Below are 22,795 nucleotides of genomic sequence, written 5' to 3'. Positions count from 1 at the left end.
ACGACATATTGACACCGAATGCGGACGCTCTCGGTGTCAGTATGAGTCAGGATTATTAGGGCACTTAACGCATTTTCCTGGGGATATCTGTCTGTCTATGTCTACCTGGGTCGCTAGGTGGTCCGTGATCGAATGCGTAACGCATCGGGCTGCTGTGCTGAGGGAACAGGGTTCGAAACCAACCACACGACTAACTCGGTTCACTATGTGGCAATTTGAACTTGCGTGCCGCTTTTCAACGAACCTCTTTCACGCTGACGTGGGTCACTGTAGATGCGGAGCTGGGCAGGTACCGCTGTCTGAAAAAAAAAAAAAAAACGCTTTGACGCCGATTTGGAGCACTGGGTATGTGCCACTGTGAAAGAGAAAAATAAAACGTTCGTCGCTCTAGTGAGCGAAAGTATGAAAATTATCAACCAAAATCACGTACAGGCCTCAACTTCGGAAGGTATCACCATGCATGGTCGTTCAGCACCAAATACATTATTGAAATCGGATGACTAACGGAAGAGAACACATGAATGAAATATTTATTTAGATGAATATCCATGTTTTGAGGCAACAACATGGTTACCACGCCATAGCCAAAAGGATGTTCTACGACCTACCTCACAGAAAACAAAAACAAAAAATCACATTACGTAGGTGTAGGTATAAGGAGAGAAGGCCACGCTGAGAATTAAACGATTAAGCTGCACTGAAGTTTCACGTTCGCGAGCACACGTTTCTGGAGTCGCGTCGGGCCGAGGAGCGGATCACAGATAACGCCAGTCGCTGGCGTCTAACTACAGTTGCCGCTCTCCAGCACTCGAGGAGATTTTCGTCCACGTGACTACCGCTCTGTCAGCACCAGAGTAACTTACAAACTTTCGCCTCCACTGCAAGATTCGCAAAGCCAAAAGCTGCTTCCAGAGTTACTTTCTTCGCAAAAGATCGCATTTCGATGGGGACGGAAACATCCGTGTACTTAGATGGTGAACAGTTATCATCTTTGCGTATGTCTCTGCCCTGTTGTCAGACTAAACGCCGCGCGCAACAGCCGCGTCACATGAGGGTGGAGCTTTGCGCCGATCCTCACTCTCCTGCATGCGCAATCATGCGAACGACAATTAAAATTTGGAGTTGGATATGTCGGAGCACAGACACGCTAGAAGAATTCTTCCAACTGATACTGCGTAGAAACACGACTGCCTGTAACTTTTCAATACGAACATACCCACTTACAGCAGTGAACAAAAAGTTAATTATTCCGTTTTAGTTAATTTGGCTGCTGTCAGCGATAATTGTCATCTCACTTTGTGTCCTTCTAGCCACATAACTCATTAGCACAAGTGGTCATCGCGTGCCTCCAAGTGCCTAATTTTCAGAAAATCATAAAGCTTAATTAATTAATTAAGAAAGAAATATGATCCCGTGCGGCGAGTCTGAATTGGAAGTAATCACAAGCGTCTCTGTTCAATAATAAAATAAAACGAAAAAAGAAACGTTGGACAACTTGTGCTAGCGCACTTTAACTTGCAGTCATGCACACATTTAATTAACAAAAACTTGCGATCACGTTTAGCACGTGGCGAAATTTGCACAAGGAAAAGGCAGCATTCTGCCCCTGAAAGTCACATTGAATTGAGTATAGGAGCTGCACAAAAAAGAAAAACAAGGTATGGCACAGGTGAAAACATCAAATAAGTCTGCATTATTAGCTCGAATTTTATTAACATGACTCTACTAATCAGTAAGATGTTCTTGCAAGGGGAATTTTTTTCCTAAACACGTTTCTTCTTGCAGTCTGCTAATTAATGTTCCGGTTGCGAGACGACATTGTCATGACTTAAGAAAAAGCTTTTAGCCCCGTAGTCCGTGATGTGTATACTTTCAACTCATAATTTAATATGAAATTATTCACATTGAACACGCACATGCTGCTATGACTGATGTAGACAGCTTGCAGAGTGAGATTAAAGTGCTGCGTCTTGACAGCGTTGAGTAACAAACACAGTCAGAAAATGTGCTGCGTAGGGAAAGAAACGGCGGCGTTGCATTGGATAAGACGCACTTGTTGGCTCAGATGATGCTAACGATGTAAAACTATCACAGCAAAATTACACGATGTCTCTGTTGGCCTCTGACAGGCAGGACGTTCTTGACTACTTGCAGTGGCTATCGTCGGCAGTGAAACTCAATAGCTCTATTTTTCCTGTCGCCGTCACAAACTTGGAGGCTTGAGAAAATCGTCCAGCGTGGATATGACGTCACAGGGCTTCAGCTTGTTAAATATGTCCTGCAACATAACGCATCAAGGAAACTCAACAATACACACTCGACTTTAGCTGAAAAACTTCTGAAAAAGATTAAAAACTCTAAATGTTTGTCTGGCTTACCTCTAGGGAAGACTGATCTTTCGTGCCAAGAATTTCAGTCTTTTTGGAACAGACTAAACTTGCCGCTGCAACTGAGGAAAAAAAAAAGCAAATTGCTGCTGGTGACTGGGGGTTTCAGCACAACCAAATGTACTTGCGTAGCCTGCAGATGTACATTGTAGAATGGAATTTTTTTTCGGGGTGCGTTTCGCAACCGTCAAAGATGAGAGAGTCACTATATTTAAAGAAAAGCAGAGAGGGCGGCCTCTATAGCCTGTTATTAGAATCTGGGGAACGCTTAAATATTATGGCCATAAATCATTTATTTATTTGATGATATTGGAAGTGTCAAAAAATATTTTCCACCGGTTCGTTCAGGACATTTATTAGTCATGTGAGCAGGTAGAAGTGGCACCAGATACAGAAAAAGAAAGAGACAGTTTTAGCGCTGGTACACATTGAATCAATAAAAATGCAATGGAATCATTGGGAGCCTTGGTACAATGAAGACAGAAGTCCACAAGCTAATGAAGGGAACGTCAGAATACACACGAATAAACAACAAATACGAAGTCTCTTTTTATTTGCATAGCCGTCTTAAAGCGCAACTTCGCATCTGGTTTTCAGAGGCGTGTCATCGCAGCGTGTGCAGAACAGCAGCAAGTCTGTCTGCTTGAGCATTCGCTGCGATACTAACATGAAGAGATATCTCTAGAGCAGTTTTGTTACGTGTCCTTTGACTTCGGCGATATCTATTGCCGTGTTATATATGCATAACCAAGTTGCGCATGTGTGTTGAATATGTGTTTGTCAAGATGAAGCATGTAGGTTGTCAAGATGAAGCACGTAGGTAGGTCAATCTGATTTCGAATGAACTTGACAGCCACAAGCAAAGCACGAAGCTCTGCCGCTATCGAATATGTCAGGTGTAAAAGTCGACCACTAGCGAACACACCTAGCTATTAGATGTGAAGTGCAGATGTTGACCTGCTTGTAGCGGGTGAACCATCGGTGCTTCTGAACTCTCCTTGTGGTAGTCGTCAAGAGGGCGCAACGTTAGCGTCTTAACAGGCGCAGACAGATTTTCTTTAGGCAAACCTTTTACAAGGATATATAATAAGTATTAATCATGGTGGTTGCGTAGTGCGAATCATGGTGCACCGTGCGTATTGCGTAATAGCGAAAGAGAGGATATTCGCTTCTTGCCAAAGCAGCTGTCATGATCTTTTTAAATGCGAGCTTGTGACCCCTGTATTGATGCTCCCGGTACAGGAGGCTCGCTCGTCTGGCCATAATAAGGCAATCAGGGGATACTTGTATCTGGCACACACAGACACATATACTACAGGCTAAAAGAAGTTACGCACGGGATATGTGAGTCTAAAATGAGTTAACATAACTAAGCTGCCTGCTAACTGTCGCCCAGCTATAAATATTGCCAAATAAGACTAATTTCCACTTGAAGCAGCACTAATGACGGTGCAACCGACCTTGGCCCACTCAAGCAGCACATGATATGGGCGCATTTTTGTAAACCACCTCTTCAACCAAAACAGTTTATGCTGTGATAGCTTAAAGAGGCTTTGATTCATCTGTCATTGAGCCATACCCATTACGCTGTCGTCGTTCGGCCCCATTTACGTTATGTGGCGAAGAGCAGAACTTTGCCTACCAACCACCACCGCTGCTATTAGGTCACGTGTAATCTGCGGCTATGTGTAATATGGAGGCAGACGCGACGCCCTAACCACCAAGCTTCTGAGCAATATTAGAGCGTGGGGTGTTGTACGTCACGCACACTCTGAGAATGGTGGCGACTCTGCATGCATTTCAGAAGCCAGCTGTACCATAGCGGATGAAGTCGGCGTCCTTTGCACAGTGGTGGAGCCGGAAATTTTTTTGGATAGAGGGGGGTGGGGCAAGGTCATGGTTCTGCCATCTTTATTCTGACATCCCGACTGCGTTGTGATTTCGACGTCATCACGGCGCCATTGTCACGCCGTCGTCATCATTCCATCGTCATCATTCCATTTGTCAGCCATGCCGTCGTCGCCACGCCATCGTAATCATACAGTTACCATTAAATTAAATTAAATTAAATTAAATTATGGGGTTTTACGTGCCAAAACCACTTTCTGATTATGAGGCACGCCGTAGTGGAGGACTCCGGAAATTTCGACCACCTGGGGTTCTTTAACGTGCACCTAAATCTAAGTACACGGGTGTTTTCGCATTTCGCCCCCATCTAAATGCGGCCGCCGTGGCCGGGATTCGATCCCGCGACCTCGTGTTCAGCAGCCCAACACCATAGCCACTGAGCAACCACGGCGGGTACAGTCACCATGCCGCAGTTGTCATACCGCCGTCATCTCGCAGGCGTAATCATGCTGTTGTCATTCCATCGTGATCGCGCCGCCGTCGTCATTCTGTCGTCCTCATTCCAGTTTCGTCATCTCATTGTCCTCATGTCGTCGTCGTCATTCCAGTTTCATATCATTGTAGCCACGTCTTCGACGTCATACCTTCGTCATTCCATTGACCTACCGTCGTCGTCATTCCAGCGTCAACATCCGTTATGCGGTCGTCGTCATGCCACCGTCGTCATTGGATTGTCGTTGCTGTTCCGTCGTCGTCATTCTGTCCTTGTGTTACCACTGCCGTCATCCCATTGTCATCATGCCGCCGTCGCCACGCAGTCATCGTCACTACATAATCGTCACATCATCACGCCGTCGTTGTCACGCCCTCATTGTCATGCTGTTATATACTCATTCATTCGCCGTCACGCGTGGGATTTTTATGTCCGAGCGCCACAAGTTTATCAGCATTTCGCGGTAAAAATGTGTACAACTTCGTCCTGTACTCTATAAGTACTTGCAAACACTCGCTAAACAAGAACATTGTTTTTCGCAAACACCGATGAAAGCTTCGCTTAAACCGATTCTCACAGCGTGTGGGATCTGCATATTTTTTTCTAAGGGAGTACTGCGTCGTGCACTACACCAAGAAATGTGTCATGGCGCACACATTGAAACTCGCACGTTCTGAAACATGAAAAGGTTGTGAAGGCGCCATGGCGAACTATGTATGCTGGTGAAATACGTGCGCGCGTTGCGTGCGCTCGTTAAGTTAGTTAAGCGATGAAGCTATGCCCTATAATAACAAAAATTGTCGAAACAAAATTTATGGAATTTCGGAATCTTACCTGGAAGGACGTAGACAGAGTCGTAGCCCAGCACTCTGTCCCACAATCTCAGGACTTCTTCCGCAGGTAGGTGCGCGCAGAACGATTGCATAAGCATTTGGAATACAATAGGTTGCCTGCGATGTTTTGTAAAAGGCTATTTGTCATAAAAAAAAAATGATCAACTCGTATCACCGTGCTTTATGGAGGAAGCGAAACCAACCTACAGATTGACATTCTTGGAGGCCAGCGCCGGCAGGAATTCGGGTTCCCTGTACTGAACCAATCTTTCAAAGGTCAATAACAGTGACACAATGCCCTGAAAGAAAAATAGAAGCCATAAAGGACTAACATCGAAGCTGAATATTCGGCGTGTCATCAGTATCTGCATAGTGAGGGCATTCTTGCGGAAGCGAAACGAAGGCAGTTTTGTGCTTGCTTAGATACACTGGTCGCAGTTAGACATGTTTTTAGTCGAGTGTTGAATGTTGTGTTATGTATCTGTGTTGTGAACTGTGCACATCACTTAATTTTGCATCCTATCCATCTCGTCGTAGTAGCATACTATAGATATGGCGCCAGGCAAACATTTCCATGATTCATTAAATCTCTCTCTCTTGCGGATATACTCGTCACATGTTAAAATTTATCGGAGCAACTGCATCGAAAGAAGACCTGGACGACGATTCATTAGCTGATGGAAAAGGCCAGCGATAGTTAGTCTCATCAGTTTCACACGCGTTTACAGTATTAAGGGGTGTATTTCGTGCGGTAAGATTACAATTTATTTGCGTAATCTATATCATGATCATAATCGTCATCATCATCATATTTTTATGTCCACTGCCAGACGAAGGCCTCTCCCTGCAATCTCTAATTACCCCTGTCTTGCTCTAGCTGATTCCAATTTGCGCCTGCAAATTTCCTAATTTCATCACCCGCCTAGTCTTCTGCCGTCATCGACCTCGCTTCCCTTCCCTTGGCACCCGTTCTGTAACTCTAACGGTTCACCCGTTATCTACCTTACTCACTACATGGCCTGCTCAGCTCAATTTTTTTTCTCTTAATGTCAAATATGATATCTGCTATCCCCGTTGACTCTCTATATAATGCTGCTCCGTACTCTGTAATGTATATAGAAATGACCAAAGACGAGATTTGCAAACTGGGGTTGTTGATATGGCAACGGAAGGGGTTCCAGTAATGCAGACAAGAACACAGGCGCTAGACGCGAAAGGCGGAGTGTTGTTTCATTAGGCTGTCTTAAGTTGCTTCGTACTTGTAAATTTCGTGAGATTCAAGTTACGCCGCTTCCATGGTTTGTGCCTGGTCGCAAAATTTCCCTATAAATTCTGTTTAGAAAAGCTAGCGTCGGATCCAGCCGGCAATGACATTAGGCGACCGCTAATACCTTGTGTGCAATTACCTTGCTTACGCCGGCTGGATATGAGAACCGCATCGCGAGAAGTGCAGTTGCTTGGAGCCTCGTGTACATGAGCCATAATTACTCTCATAATTACTTTGTTGCATTGCTTAGTCAGAGGCTGCGGGTTCGACTCTCCGCCGGGGCGAGTGCACTGACGTCCTTTATGAAGAATCCCAGGTGGCCGAAATAAATTAAGATCATCCCACTGTGGCGCCTCTCATACCCTTCGCGTTGTCTTGGAATGTCAAAGGGCGTAATTCTGAACTTTTGTTGCGTATTCATGAATATTCTTCGTGGAGAGCTCGCTCGTCAGTGATTTAGTGCAGAATACAGTATGGTCGTACGGTAGCATTTCACGAGCTCACGAGGCAAAGTTGGGCACACCGCTTACATAGAGGACAACGGCGAATAGGAGCATAAAAACAGCTTGAACGCCATCTATAGGAACGACGCGTGATGCGCGGCTAATACTGCACACTAGCTGATATCCGATCTTCGGTGAAACTTCACAAATGACGGCTTCTGCGTTGTAGTGTTTGTAAAGGGTTGCGCTTTTCATTTGAGGTGCATGTGGTGGTCTGTAACCAAACAATCGATTCGGTTGCCCTAAGGTGGACAAAAATGCATCTGTGGTGACAAGCAAATTGCAGGTGCCTTACATTTTAATTTTTCTTTCGTTATGGAAAAGTTGCGCGAATTTCTTCTTTCCCCCTAGAGCAATGCCTTTCAAGTAAGACCTTAGTGTGAAGTGCGTTTGTGCTAATAAGCGAGCTGTTTTAATGTTCCCCTAACGCATGTGAGAGAAAAGTAAGCAAATGTAAGTTTTTTCTATTGGTGAAATCTGATTTTTTTTTTGCGTCGCTTTGCATGTCTTGTTTCACAGCCACGTGATTTATGACCGCATTTTCAGTTCTTTGTGTTGGCTTGTTTTTCGCACCAAGAGAGTCATTCTAAGTGTTTCTCACCTGCGGGTCCGAAGAAATGGCCATTAACTTGTGGAAGTAGCGGCAGTACATTTCACGAAAGACTGCGTACATAATGCCGACGTCTGCGTACATGAAGCACAGGGGGCTCACTGCAACAAACGAGACGCCTGACCAGTTTTATCGCCGATCCTTGGATGAATGCTCGCATAGTGAAGCGAGTGCTTCATAGCTTTAAATATACAATGTTCTTTTTTAACTTCCAACGCTTGAAAAGGCGCCTACAAGAATTACTCGAATCAGATCACTACCTAATTACTATTAGCCTAGGTGGACATCATATGCAAAAATAAAAATAAAGGCAGAGCAATTCATTCCCTAATTAAACTAATTACGTTAATGAATTTCTTAGTTAAGAACATTGCGGTGCATGTTTATATTGAAAGCTTGAAGGGAATCACCTTAAACCTCTAGTTCCGTGTTTCTACATCTTAAAACGGCCATGTAAAACTGGCGCCAAATTATTAGTTCAATTTACCCATTACACACGCAGCACTGTGCAGTGCAACCCAGCTGTGATGTAGTAGGCCGGCGTAAAATGAAGCTTGGCTATGCGGCATGATAAAGCGGTCCGTCCCGCCCCCGCTGCTGAAATGACTGTGCATCCAATCGGGAGTTTGCGCACAGCACCAATCGAAATAAGATTGTGAAAAGAGGGAAGCGTGACGACAGGGTTATTTTGCGCAACGCTTCTTACGTCACACAGGGGCTGGAGAGTGAGCCGCGTTTTGTGGTTCCTCGATTGTAATCGGGTAAAGTGAAAGAATAATTTGACGCCAGACATTTCGGTCCACATGACCATCTTGAAGCGTAGAAAGGCGTAACTAAACTTTCATGACGATTCGCTTCAGCTTTTCCATAGAAACATGTGCCGTAATGTTGGTAACACGAAAGTTAATCATTGCAATTAGTTTATTTAGTAAATTGAATGCTTTAGTTTTTATTGTACATGAAGTCCACCTGGCCAGATAATTCACTTTTAGTGACGTAATTCAAGTTACATTTGCAGGCATTTTGTTTTTGTTGAAATGTTCGAAGTAAAAAGAAACAAACTGTAAATTATACTACTTCGGGTTGGTCGCTCCTCCCGTAAACGAAATGTTTACGTTTAAAGGTGCATTAACCTTTAGACAAGATATGCTGACGTGGACTACAAGTAATGGAATTAGCTGTGGGTATACTATTCTACACGTTGCTGCCGCTCTTACACGGCCATTAGTTATCGGCAAAATGTGATTAAATGCAAGAAATTTAGATATCATAAAAACCATTCGTTTATTACAAAAAGGGAGCACTTCAGTGCATTGCGAACGTCCTGCGCACTAACTCCACATACGCATTGTTTTGTCGTCATAAAACAATTAGTATAAAGCAAATGCATAATTTTAGTTTCCATTATTATTATTTATTTGCTAATGAACAACTTAGAGCGTTTATGAAAATATTGTCTGAAATACGCATACAACACAGTGACTCACGCACCCACAGCGCTTATTGTTCCGCGTTGGCTTATGGCTTATTTGCGGCTTATTTGTTCCGTTATTTGTGGTTATTTGTTCCGCGTTGGCGCACGGACAATTTACTGGAATCTCTAAGGTTTACACTGCGATCCTTGCTCAACAAGTGTGAACAGAGAGACGTTGGCTTCGCTACATACAGCAAAAGACAAATGAGGGAATACTTTTTAACTCTTGGTTAATGTTAGTTTTTAATGTTGTCATATTATCATTAGAATGATGATCTTTAGCTTTATGCATGCACCGCGTTTGTTGTTATTTGCGTTACATTGTGATTTGTGTTCACGCTAAACATTTTAAGTTCGCGTAATGTAGCAAACATTTTCTAAATATATTTATTTGTTGAATAAATATATTCATTGCTTTTGTTATACTTGTAATGAAAGTTGGTTTTTTATTACCTTATTCTTTTTATTGACTTTCTTTATTACTATATTGCACTAGTGGGCATTCGTACACATCTGGTCTGGAAAACCGCTGCCACGTACGCGGGCGCTTAGGCACTTTCAAGTGTTTTGCAGCCGCTTTTCGCCTGATGAACCCACAACTGCTGTTAGAAATACAGAAGTGAATGAATGAAATTCGAAACGTTCTCTCGCGGACAATTAAAACACGGACAGTGGAGCGCGTGGCTCATACTGCAATCAGCGCAATCTGCTGGCCTATATATATATATATATATATATATATATATATATATATATATATATATATATATATATATATGTATATATATATATATATATAACGATCGCTCCGGCACTGGCTACTCGCCCCTGTCGGAGAGCATGGGTTTATTTGCGTGTAATAAAGCTTTTTGCGTGATCGTGTAACTTTTTCGATAACTTTCGGCACGTTTACGGCCTCGTTCTGCCAACTCTTCTTTGGTGAGGATCCGTTTTAGCGTCATTCTTAAGCTTCTGTTGCATGCCGCCACGATTGTCGACGAACCACAACGAGCTAAGTGAGAGAAAGCGGACCAATCGCAGACGCCGGCACCACCCTCTTCATCCGGTTATCGACATTCAGTGCAGTGGCTCGGCCCTATCGAATCCCTCTCCACTTGAGCGTGCTTCTCGCCTCTTGTGAGCCAATTAGATAAGACAAGCCGCTCAGTGCACGCAATGTTATTCGTTTTTCAAGCAAACAAAAGTGACCTCCTATGAACGAGGGGAGCACTTGATTGGTTTGTTCAGACAACCCTGCGGATGACCGCCCGATGCTTGCGTCGGCGGTTACGTAGATTTGACGTCAGGAGATTGGAATAAAAACACATTGGAATAGTTTTACGTTATACGACCCCTGCTTAACATTTCTTCGAAGGTGGGTGTAGAACCTGAGTCTCTACTATCAAAGAAGCCAAAGCCAATTTTCATTTAATTTTGTGAGTCAAATTATTGGACGGTCATTTGGTTTCCTAGAGACTAATGCATAATTTACTAAACCGAAAGACGCCGGATTGAATTTTCATTCAGCCTGCTCCCAACAATGCAAAACCATTTAAAGCGAGAAATACGGCTGGTCGCTAGAACTCACCGAGCAATGAGAAGCCGTAGTATGGAACGGCTCCGCAAGGTAAATCAGCTCTGAGTATAACCGTCCCTAATGAATCGTTGCTTATTCTTCTCGCGACATAGTAGTCTCTTGTGAACGCCAACATCACCTGAAATACACGTACACGACTTTAGTGTGAAGCTCTGTATAGAGCATTTGACAAGCATCTGAACGGATTTGTGCAAGCTTAAAGCACAATTTGATCTGCTTACTTGATAGCAACTGTCGTCAAACACGAAGTACTCGATGTCGTTCATTACAGTGTCACGAACGTCCTAAAAATAAAAGTATACAAGTGTTTGAACTCAATGGCACTCAGAAATGGGAATGAAGGGCCCACTGACGCATTATATATTTACCTTTATAATAATTTGGTCCACAAGTAGCTCGTACCGTATCACTCTTTCCTTGAGGCCATCGAACTCGGCGTTCACCTGAGGAGGACGCCAGTAAAAACACTTACCTAGACAGCGACCATTAGAACGTTTGTTTACAAACGCTGACCTTTTCAGCTGACGAAATGCCCAACACCCTGGCCCAGAAAAGTCTTCGCATGCAATGCGGGCAACCCCGCTTCAGGAACTCCCTAGCAGCAAGCTGGTCACTTGTGTCATATACTGCGTAAAAAAAGCAAGAGGCACGCTGCATAAAGGTCAACCACATACACTAGATGCATTATCTTATTCCGAAAACGACAACACTACGCCAGTTTAACACACTCATTCCACTCTTACCGCGAACGCTTATAACTAAATATTGTGTCAAATAGCGCGCCACTGATAAAGTGCGCATGTGCCGCAAATGGTTAAAATCCAAGCGCAGCTTGTTAGCGGCAATCTTTTTGTACGTCCGAGTCAAGAGCCCATAAAGATGGGTCAATAAACGTCGTTCTACCGGGAACTTGTCTGCTCTTTCGAAACGGCTGATGGAAACGTAACACTAAACATGCAAATCCTTTACATTTCTGAGCTCGTTTAGAGGTACTACATTGCCATAAAAAATCCAAATAAATAAGCGTATACAGGACTTGTTACCCTGCTTTGTGCTATGAGGTAAGCTGTGGTGGTGGTGGTGGTGGGACGGGAGTGCCAGGCATACCTTCACTTTCCGGATCGATGAGATGGGGCCCTTTTTTTGAGTATTAGGTGACATTTCGTCGCACACGCTCCAAACTAGCGCTCATCATGCACAGAATTTGCATTTTAACTAATTAATGTCATGTGGAGGGGTACATTTAGCAATTACATATTAGCTTGAAAGGCGCGAGTACTACTCAAGTTTGCGGAGAAGGGTAAATTACACTTTACACTCTCGGCATTGTAGTCATCGGCGCTTCCGGCAGCTCAGACAAATGTAGTGACCACTTAACTGGCGCATTATAAGCAGGCATGGCTGCTGTGCCATAAAATTCTGACCCACCGACTGTCATAGACTGACTCGTCTCGCGTTTCGGCATGCTTTTAAACGCCGACACTCATTTATCGAATGAGTGGAGGTATTCTGCTTGCAATATGTTGACATCGTAACAAGACACATGGTGCCATGACTTTTGTCCAAAGTGAAGTTTCTTCGTTGGCTGTCACTAGAGGAACATCATATAACGACTTAAAAGCAGTGAAATGAGATCTAGTTTGACTTCTCGTCTTCCCTTTGTTAAGCAATTGGCCTTGGTTGTCCTTATTGAAATAAACAAAAACGTCCGAGTCTCGTGCGCTGTGGGCATCGACTGAAGAGAAGCTTTCCTTGGCGTTGGTGAGGAACGCTGTTCTTTTCTGGAGACAATTTGCAAGTATTGAACAAACAACACAGTAGTATACATTTTCACGGCAAAACGCCCCATTATATGTAAACTTGTGGCTTTGCAATACCTCCCGCATCCTAGAGACACATCGTCCTACACGGAGTATTTAAAAAGTTGAGTCATCTTAGCACATGCTAAAGAGGATCAAGGCGAAAGGCTTCCTGCTCAAGAGACATTCATTACATTACTTGACATTTTCATTCTAATGCGTTGTTACTTGCTATTACTTGTTTTATCCCGCCGAAGGTCGTGGGTTTAAGTGCCTTAATTCACTCTACCTTAATTAACTATGCCCTAATTAGGTTCCCCTTGTTAACACCAAAGTAGCGGTTCGACTCTCGTCCTTCACGATGTCAATTGGAATCCAACTTGGAGATATGGCTGGGTCGCCTATGTTGAGTCGTGGGCTCGAGTGCTATAATCAGCTTCGCCTTAATTAACACCAAAGGTCGTGGGTTCGACTCCCGCCAGAGGTCGCGGGTTAAAGTGCCTTTAGTTATTATATATTAACGATGCCTTAATTAACTTTTCCTTAACACCACAGGTCGCGCTGACGCTTCTGCTTAGCCTCGGCTTCACGCTTTCTTATAAGGAAATTTATAGCCCAACTCGCTTTAATACCACAGGTACCACTCTCACGAAAGGTCGAAGGTCCTATGAATTTTGGTGCCATAAATTTGGGGGCCATAACGCCGGGCATCTAATTTTTCGTCTCATGAGCCGTCTAAGGCTTTCGCCTTACTAAAGTAGTTGCTTGCACCTTGCTTGCACGAGTAAACGGCACGTTCCCGTTTCGCTGGTGCTTCACCATTGTGTGCCGACGTCACCCGGCTTCGCGCTGTCGGGTAAGTGAGCGTTCCAAGCCACTCTTTACTTCGCATTCATGCTGCTCTTTTTTGGTGTTCCGGGTGCAATATTGACCGCGCTGCGCGATGCTTAAACGCCACGAGACGCTGTTCCACTTAGCGTTTACGAACCAGTAGCACCATCCAGTCACAGTAAAGTAGCGTAACGGAATACGTAATCTTGTTCAATTTTATGAACACTTGTGAGCTTTCGCGGACGCACATTGCACGCGACCTGAAGTTTTTCGTGTCTCCCTTCCTTTTCCCGAAAACCGAGCCGTGCTCCCTAAAGAATTGCAGACAATAGCGCCTCTTCGTCTCCACTCTTTTTCTTTGGGCTTTAGTGTTTTCAAGGTGGTGACGGAAATCGGTGAAACGCGCTGTAGCAACGCCTCTCTTACTACGCTTGCATAGCTGACCGTTCATTCCAGGCACAAGAAATGAGTCTAGACTTCATGCACATACCGACGATACACGCAAGCTCGCAGTCAAAATTACAATCGCCGCAGCTAGAAAAGCTTTCCGAAGCCGTGCTTTCAAATTTTAGGTATTCACTCGCTGCTCGTGGTACTGATCAAAGCAGTTGGAATGACGTTTTTGTTCTGCCTTTCTTGGCGACATCTGGTCGTAAAAGCCATATAAAGCTCAGCTCGACGAAGAGTATACCCCCTCGAGTGTTTGCAGCTCCGTGTAGAAAAAGAGGTAACTTTGTCCGACGGCATCGACACATGCGCTCGAAGATTTTGTTGTGCTTGGCGGGAGTGACTGAATGAGAAGAAAGTGCTAAAAAGAGGACAAAAGTGCGGAATGGTGGTCTGAGTTTATGTAGTTTTGGCGCTGTTGCAAGATATAATTTGAAAATTAAGCATCCTTGCGTACTTAGCTGTGCAAATAGTTCGTACTCTGCGCTGTCCAAGTCATGAGACTTGGGAGCCTCGTAACTTGGCGTCTTCAGCATTTCTCTCTGCACGGAGTAAAAAGTAAGTGCATTAGCAACCCACCAGCAGGCAAACTCTCGACGTTCCAAAGCACGCCATTACAACGGCGAGGTACGAACCAGTTCGCAGATATCTTTGGTTTTGAGCGCTACCGACGCTTGGGCAAGGGGGCTTGCAGGCGATAAATGCAGCGTGTTAGAAATGTAGAGAACAAAATGCAGAAAAATAAGAGTCTGTAGAGGAGCTTTTCTTCTTTAATGCTTAACTCTGTTCACAAAAGCTCACACTTCGAGCTCTTTCGCACTACAACTTATTTGTGGCAAAAGGCCTGTTAGCGCAATTTTATAATAATGCAAACCAAGCCAGAGCGTGTGTTTAATACGCGCAAATATTAGCCCTTGTTATGGGCGATGTTGATATTTTGTTACCTTGTGTTTCCGGAAGCGCAGCAAATCTCGTCTTCATTGGACGCTGGAGAAAGCAAGAAGTCAAGGAAATCTTGAGGTGTGTAAAGTGGTTCGACTGCCAAGAGTTCTGTCGGGAAGCAACAAGCGTACGTCACTGGTGGTCAGTCGAGATTGTTAAGCGCAGAGTCAATCAATCGATGCAAAATTTCTTTCCCAAGCTCTAAACGTAGAGAGAGAGAACGCTTTAATGAAAGGCAGGGATTTTAGCCGGTGGATAGACATGGCTGACATGCTACTCTGCGTGGGGAAGCGAATTGGGGAGACAAAGAGAGAAAGAGAGAGGCGCAAAAGAAAGGAATAAGTTAAAAAAAATTTGGCACTGAGTTTTACGAACTCACGGGCAATGGCGCGCTATGGTGAAGTCCTTCAGTGTGTGCATCGTCCTACAATGAGGTGACAGAATTCGCTGCATGAAAGGTGCATGAAGGTGACAGAGTATAACTAAAGTTTGTCGAGTGGACCGATGTTTTTTAACTTTGTGAATAAAAAGGTCATCGCACACCTCTGTTGTGTGAGGCAGACTAAAGGGCCTAAGACAGACTCTAAACGTACGCTTATTTGTGGCTCATAATGGTATAACAGCTATGATCTCTCGGCTAATAATCTAGTAACCGATCAGTCGTTGGCGCCCGTTCTTCGTAGTTCCGCACTCTCTCCTATATCCGATACAATTATTCTATCTGTTTCAGGTACCAAATATAAAGGTGTGCGCTACTAACAAACAACTGCATCGTTTAATGACTCTAGCAGTCACGCACAGGGAATGTTTGGGTCTGCTTGGCTGGCAAGTGGTCGGTCAGAGCATGTCTCGTTTCGGCAGTCTGAGGTTTCTCCAAGCTTTTTATTTATTGCATGCATATTTGCAACGACAAATGAAGAAGGCACGCACACGAAGAAAAAAGGCTGTCTTATAACATTTCGCTCTGCAAGCGCGATTGTACGCTCTACCAACCAGCTATCCCGCTTCACCGCCATGAACAGTTTTTTCAACCGTTCATAATCTGTGTGTTCGCAAAACAAAAATTAGCAGGCATAGAAAACTTTTATTTGGCACTATAGGCCCTTCAGGACACCATCCATTTTCGAATATATGCGCGTTACGAAGTCTAGACCGCAGCGTGACACCAAAATCACCATATCGAAATGTATTTTGGTACCTTAAGCAATTCCCTTTCTTCACCACGTTCTGAAAACCGTCACGCGGAAGCAATAAAAGTTTAAATGCCGCTAATCATTGGCGCATAATGAATTTGTGAAAACAAATTAGCTTTAAGAGCGATATAAGGAATCACAAGGACGTTGGATGCTATCATGGCAAAGTCTCGGGACGAAACATTACGGTCGCGATGGTCGTCAATTGATGTTTGTGTCTGTGCCTGTGCATGCATGCGTGTGTGTGTGTGTGTGTGCACGTGTGCGTGTGTGCGCGAGCGTTTTCTTTCGTTTTTCTTCAAATAAATACTCCATATAGTTACGAGCACAGCGCCGGTGCTCGCTTGACTTCGTTACTTGTCTGTCGGCGCTTTGTTCTCAAGATAAATTAAGCGGCCGATTGTTAACTGCGTGATTAGACCTTCGAGCACACTCGCAGACTTGCTTGATTTGTACTTCAAGCAGATGTTCCTCCCTAATTAACACTACTGGTTATTTTCGTTATCATTCGACTGCTTACAAACCCAGGTGGGCGGGGCAGCCTCATCATGCGATGACATTGCTGGCCCAGTACAACAAAGTTTATTCATCATGAGACACGCGTGTAACCAACAGCACGTGACAAAACATTTGTGCTCTATTGAACATAGTGAAGTGTTTTGTTCAATCTGTCTTATATTAACCTGTATATTGTAGCTCTCCGTACTCGCACATCGTGCATAGAGTATTTTATAAATAAAAATAAATGAATAGCGGGAAGTTGAAGAAAATAAACGTGCAGGTAGGAAGGCACACTTCAGGGAAGTGCGATGGCTGATGGAACTGCAGCACTGGGCCCGCGAGATTCCATCATCCTGAAAGGGATCAGATTGTCATAGATATTCCGACGGCGCATTACGGATGAAGTGGCCGAATCTTGCTTCCATTTGACTGCCTCGCGCTAAAAAAGTAGTGGGCTTGAAATTACGCTCGACTGTTTCTTTGTTCTGTGACATTTTGTCATGCGAGTTTGGAACTGTACGTGAATGTATTATGAATTCTCCTGCTCTTACAATCATGTACTGCTGGCGTGACGACAACATCTCAAAATTTTTACTATCATCCGTAGCATACACACAACTCCGCTGTCAAATCGTATTCGGTTTGCTGTCCTGATTTTGTCCTAATTTTGATACGAAGGAGCTGCGCTTGCTTGCTTGTGCCTTCGCGCTCAGTCTTGGTAAGATTAGCGCGCAGTGCAATCAACCATGACGGACGCAACACTGATTCTTTCAGAATAATGAAATGGTACACGATATTTACTTGGCCTTGAACCAGCAAATCCTTCTATACTGGCTAATTTTGCTATGCAAATGGGGCATAGTGACCATGGCGGTCTGCCTAGAATCAGTGGGACGACAGAGGGAGGTGAACGTGAATAGGGCATGAAAGAGTGAGCCCAATGAGCTGCGCTGCCACACAAAGCGCAAGCGGAGTTGACGAAACTTCGTCGATGAAAGTGATCCGGCTAATGGCACCCATCAGTCATGAGGGGGCGGAGGCGTCGTCCTTGACGCAATAGCTTTGACAACGTCGGCGTGAGGTTTCGTGCTTTGACGTTCAGCATCGATTCCGTTGTATTATTAATGATGCTCGAATTTCGACCTTGGGAATGAACGAGGAGAAAAAACGCAGAGTCCGCTGTTCTTCTTGCCTCGCCGCGAGTGCATTGAAAGAAAATGGCGAAAAGAAATATCGCGGTCGGGTCCTTTCGGCTTTTTCTTTTTCGGACCGCACGTTCTCACTAATCTAAATTTGGTCTTCCCCGCAGCCGTCTTAATGCCGTCCGTTCGTTTTGATGCTGCGCATGTAGATGAACTAATTGAGTGGGCGTGGCGCGAGATAACTACCCGACCATCTAGAAAATGCTCAAACTAGAAGATCGTCAGTAGGCTGTAGGTGAACTGGCAGTAGGCGCAAGCCGCAGAACTTACACCATATTATCCACACCGTTGACGCACGTGTCATATCCTCCGTTTTGTTCTTTATTCTTATTAAAGGTGAATCGCCACATATCGATGCATGATTGCGATTTTGAACGAACCACCTGGCGCCGCAGATGTACATACGCAGCTTTGAATGTCTTGCTAGCAACTGTTTATGCAGATGAAACTTTCGCGTGGGCCTCTCTGCCATAATTTGAGCCAATGGGAACGACATTTCCTCTTTTCTTGTTAACACCTATAGTGCAACATGCGATAATCGCAGCTTTGCTCACTACACGGCAGATTGCTCTGCAGCGGCCGCGATCGCTTTGTCGCATTAGGTGACACGGGTGCTTTACAGGGTATGCTGGTCATCGTGACCGTTTTTGCCATAACATGACAGAGTTTTATGTTAAACAACCTCCACTGCATTCTTTTCGCTGACAGAATGCGCTGAGCACTTCGGCAGCATCAGTGGCCCATGTGAACGCTTGCCGTGACAGTTGAGTCCACGGCTTATTCGAGAAAGCACAATTAATTGTCAGCTTAAGAATTGGATTCCAGGCTAAGTCAAATTGAAAAATTTGTTTTGCTTTGCTTTGTTACCTGGGGACTCGTGAGTGACGCTTTCTGGAGAGACATTGCTAGAGTTTGTTAGTATGCGCGTATGTGTAGACGGCATCGCGCGCGCGTTAGCAGCAGCTAGCGTTCGGGCTCGAAATGAGTGAGTAAGAACTTTATTGAAAATAAATAAAATAAGGCATGATGTACTTCTGGTCAGGTGCTGATATAATCCACAACTGCACCAGAACAAGAGCTGTGTTTTTAAGTAGCTTTAACGTACGGAAAGTCTCTTCTTACGTTTTCAGATAAAACGAAGGCGCGTCATGTCTCAAGACTAATATTTACAACTTTTCGAATAAATAACGGCAAGCTTGAGTTGTTAATAATGTGGTTATGCACAAGAAAGGAGCTCTAAAAATATGCGAGCTTCTGTTTTAACGCACTCCTGCTGCTCGTCATTTTCTATATTCACCTGCTAAATTTAGCGGGCTACCTTAGTGCGCAATACCGGAAGCCGTCCAAGGGACTCATATCTACTCTGTTTCCTAAATTAGAGACTGGGTGGTCCAGGGTCCATGCTTGTAAAGAGCGAAATGATCTATAGGGTTTTTATGCTTGGATGTTAGCACTCCTTCGAAAGTAACTAACATTAGGAATTCACAATTGAATTATTTCTTTTATAAAAGCAGAACAAATGAAATGAAAGTAAACACAGACAACAAGGCTTCAAGAATTAGGGCAAGGCCATTTTGCTCACCGATCTCTTCGCTTCCCAAGTCAAACCATCTGGATTTTACGAGCTCCTGTTCCCCGATGGTGCGCTGGATAGGGCGGATTAAAATAAAAAGTGATTTTTACACGTGTTACGTTTAACACTCTGCACTATGGCAGACGAACAACGTTATGTGTGTTCAAAACTAGTTACCTCACTAGACCGTTAAAAATACTGTCTCAGAGAATATTCCCTGTGACTGCCTAGAGCGTAAGTTGTTGCCTCGATGAGCTACAAGAATGTTTTGTCAACATGAGAATGCCACCTATACGTGAAATATGATGGGAGGATGGATGTCTCCAAAGATGTTTGATCAATTTCTGACTAGGGCTAGTCGAAGGTTTTATCATTAATAAATCATTAGAAAGAAGTACTGAGGATGATTTCTGTGCTGCAAACAATCTAGTAACATTCGTGACGTCGTAATCCTGCATCAAATATAAGTCTGGATTAAAAATACGAAAGTGCTCGATATGCTCATGTAGACTCGAAAGGGAGATGCAATGTACGGGGCTGCTTACATGCCGTACACAGATGTGCGCAACTACTAAAATGTGAAAGTGAAGGTGACTTTACTGCTTCACTAATACGTCTAGCTTTATTTCGTTAAGATGCTAATGTGTAGTTAAGTAAAGGAAATGTAAGCAAACCTAATTTATGCTATTTCAGATGAACACAAGGAACAAAACATGCGTTTTCGCAATGTACCATACATTGCTGCGTGCTCCATGAAACGCGGAAATCAGGATATTCAGGCATAATAAAAGACGTCGTCCCCGGCACACTTTCTGTGTTTCAGAATCATACGAAACGAACCTTGCGGCTAAGTGGAAGTCCGAACTGTTTGGCCGTGTCTTTCAGGCATTCGATGAGCTTAGCATGCCAAATGTTCTGAAAAAAAAAAAAACCCATGCCGCATAAACAATGAAATGTTCACCTAATTTAGGCATATAAGGGTAAACTTTTCTACAGACTTCCTTTAATGTCATATTCTGCAAAGATAGCTCACCTGCAACTCATCCAGAAATGTTTCATCCGCGTTGCTCTCTCGCGTCGTCACGCTGCCACTGCTGCTGCCGCAGTAACCGTTGTTGAGCACGTATTCTTTGGCATCTTGTGGAAAGAATGCAAAAAAAAAACCCCAAGCATTCCACAAGTACACGTGATTGCCTAGGAATATATTAACTCATTATGCAATATCCTATAGACTTCGGATGCCGTATTCGTTCACGTGTTCTATGTATGCGTTTGCTGACGCGTGAAATAGAATACTTCAAAACAGGTCGCTTCGAACCTCTATACACTACCCCTTGTAAGCCCCATCTGCCTAGTCCTCGGATCGCGCGTGACGCTGCAACCAACAAGATTTTAAAAGTTACTTCTCACAAGAGATGCTAAAAACAATGAGTTTCACAATTCGTGCTCCATAAAGTTCAGTGGTCCAAACGATCGAGACAGTGGGGTCACAGAAAGAAGTATACTTGAAGTTATCAACACGGGAGGCTGGAGACTCCTGTGCAGCCTCACCCATTTCTTGTTCAACCATTGTTGATTAATGTAGTGGTGTTATCCAAAATATAACTTGGAAACCTTGAGCTGAAAGCAAGCAATGCAGGAATTGAGGAAAGTCATACTTAACATACCGCATTCGTAGAGCTCATCGCCCAAGATATTCAGAATGGAGCTTCCTGCTCCCGGTGTTTTAGTAATAACCCGCTGGAAATAGAGAAAACACGACTTATTTGTATATGTCTGCTGAAGTACGGCTGCCAAATGTAATATGGAATGCACAGCACCATCCTTTTATTACGCAGCAATATGCGGGCGTCTTTTGGTCTTTTGTATCGAGTAAAAAAGATTACGTATTGATTTTCTTCTTGGTATTATATGATGAATGATATTTCAGTAATTTAGGATGCGTCGACAAGTATGTACTGAGACGTTCAGTAGAAACGAAGTTCGCCTCATATCTCGGTTCAGGTGCAGTGGTACATGTCTCATGGAATGCGTCACGCACCAGGGGCCAAATTCATGAAGCTTTCTGTTCGTAAGTGGTGTTTACCACTTACGAACAGGCTGCCTTCGCTAATTATATGTTCAGCATCAGAAATGCCGCGAATTAGCGCGTACGAACAAATGTAGCGTTAGAGCTTTTTTGCGATTACGGGCTCAGATGTTCCTATGCGTGTAGCCATCATGCTACCGTAAAACGGTGCAAACAGCTTTAGTGAGGAGCGTCATCACTGTAAAGAGAGAGAGAGAGAGAGAGAGATATTGTCTGCGGCAGAAGAAGGAGTGACAAGGAACGTGCAAATAGACGAGTGTTTAGAGGTGAAACGCGAGGCGTATGACCACCAAGGCTCTCTGGTGCGGGACGTACACGGCGTCTGCTCCACTGCGCATGAACAAATGGGCTCTCTAAGCAGACGGCACAATCGTCCTTTGTCGTAATGATGGAGTTTGTCGAGAAAGGCGTGTGCGCAGAGGGTGTTAAACGTGATGTTACACTTCTTGAGGACACGCGGAAGGCATGACGGACGACGTGCCCTCTCCCGCGAGAGTTCCGTGTGGGGCGCAGCCGAATGCTTTGTATCTGCTTCCTCGGATTATTCGATTTGCTGTCATCTATCGGCGTAACACGAAACGCGTGCAACTCAAAACTGGCTTGAATTCTTCTTTGCCTTTCTACATTCGCCCATGTGTGTAGAATTGGTGCAACACGATACGCTCAGTTTGGTGCTAGATGAGTTTTAGCGACTGCCAATCGTTTTAGTGACTGTAGTATATATCGTCGATTACGGCGAACTGCAGTTTATTTTATTGTGCCCGCGTTTCAATTTATGTAGATGGACAACATGCACTAGAGCGCGGAGGATACTGCGCGGTGAAGCATGATAACGTAACCTTTCTCGTTTATTTATTTTTTCTGGTGAAGAGTTTTGCGCAACTTCGAAATTGAGGAAAAACTCATTTTTTTCCAGGTATTTCTTGTAGTCACACTTTCCTAGTCTTCATCGATAATTACCCGAACAAGCTACTCAAACTTTAGAATAACAGTACTCGTCTGGTTGCCCGAAGTCACACTGATGAGCACAAAGCGAAACACTCACACTCCAGTTCTGGCTAAATGTTAAAGTGCGTATTTATGAAAGATCACCTGCGAATGGTCGAGGACTTCGTAGCCTGTGCCTAGCTGTAGCTCCGTCTGGGTGCCTTGAGGCGGAGGTGACGCCGGCGATTCCATGGTCCCGCAGCCGCCAGACAGATGCTC

General features: G+C 44.2%; 1 protein-coding gene across 1 annotated transcript; it reads right to left on the bottom strand.

Annotated features, from left to right (window-relative positions):
• Window positions 1-509: 509 nt before the first annotated feature.
• On the bottom strand, window positions 510-21,237 carry LOC126536852 (TBC1 domain family member 19). Its single transcript, XM_055073566.2, has 14 exons — window positions 20,341-21,237; window positions 19,510-19,573; window positions 15,034-15,139; window positions 14,725-14,776; window positions 14,547-14,631; window positions 11,526-11,638; window positions 11,381-11,455; window positions 11,234-11,296; window positions 11,004-11,130; window positions 7,933-8,042; window positions 5,769-5,860; window positions 5,563-5,678; window positions 2,379-2,449; window positions 510-2,278 (listed from the first exon to the last, which is right to left on the bottom strand). The coding sequence occupies exons 1-14, from the start codon at window positions 20,434-20,436 to the stop codon at window positions 2,204-2,206; spliced, it is 1,245 nt and encodes a 414-aa protein (XP_054929541.1). The 5' UTR covers window positions 20,437-21,237; the 3' UTR covers window positions 510-2,203.
• Between the last annotated feature and the right edge of the window lie 1,558 nt (window positions 21,238-22,795).

The sequence above is a fragment of the Dermacentor andersoni genome, chromosome 4 (assembly GCF_023375885.2).
Source record: "Dermacentor andersoni chromosome 4, qqDerAnde1_hic_scaffold, whole genome shotgun sequence".
NCBI lineage: Eukaryota > Metazoa > Arthropoda > Arachnida > Ixodida > Ixodidae > Dermacentor > Dermacentor andersoni.
The sequence above is the reverse complement of the archived record's forward strand: the minus strand, read 5'-3'. Positions and strand labels throughout refer to the sequence as shown.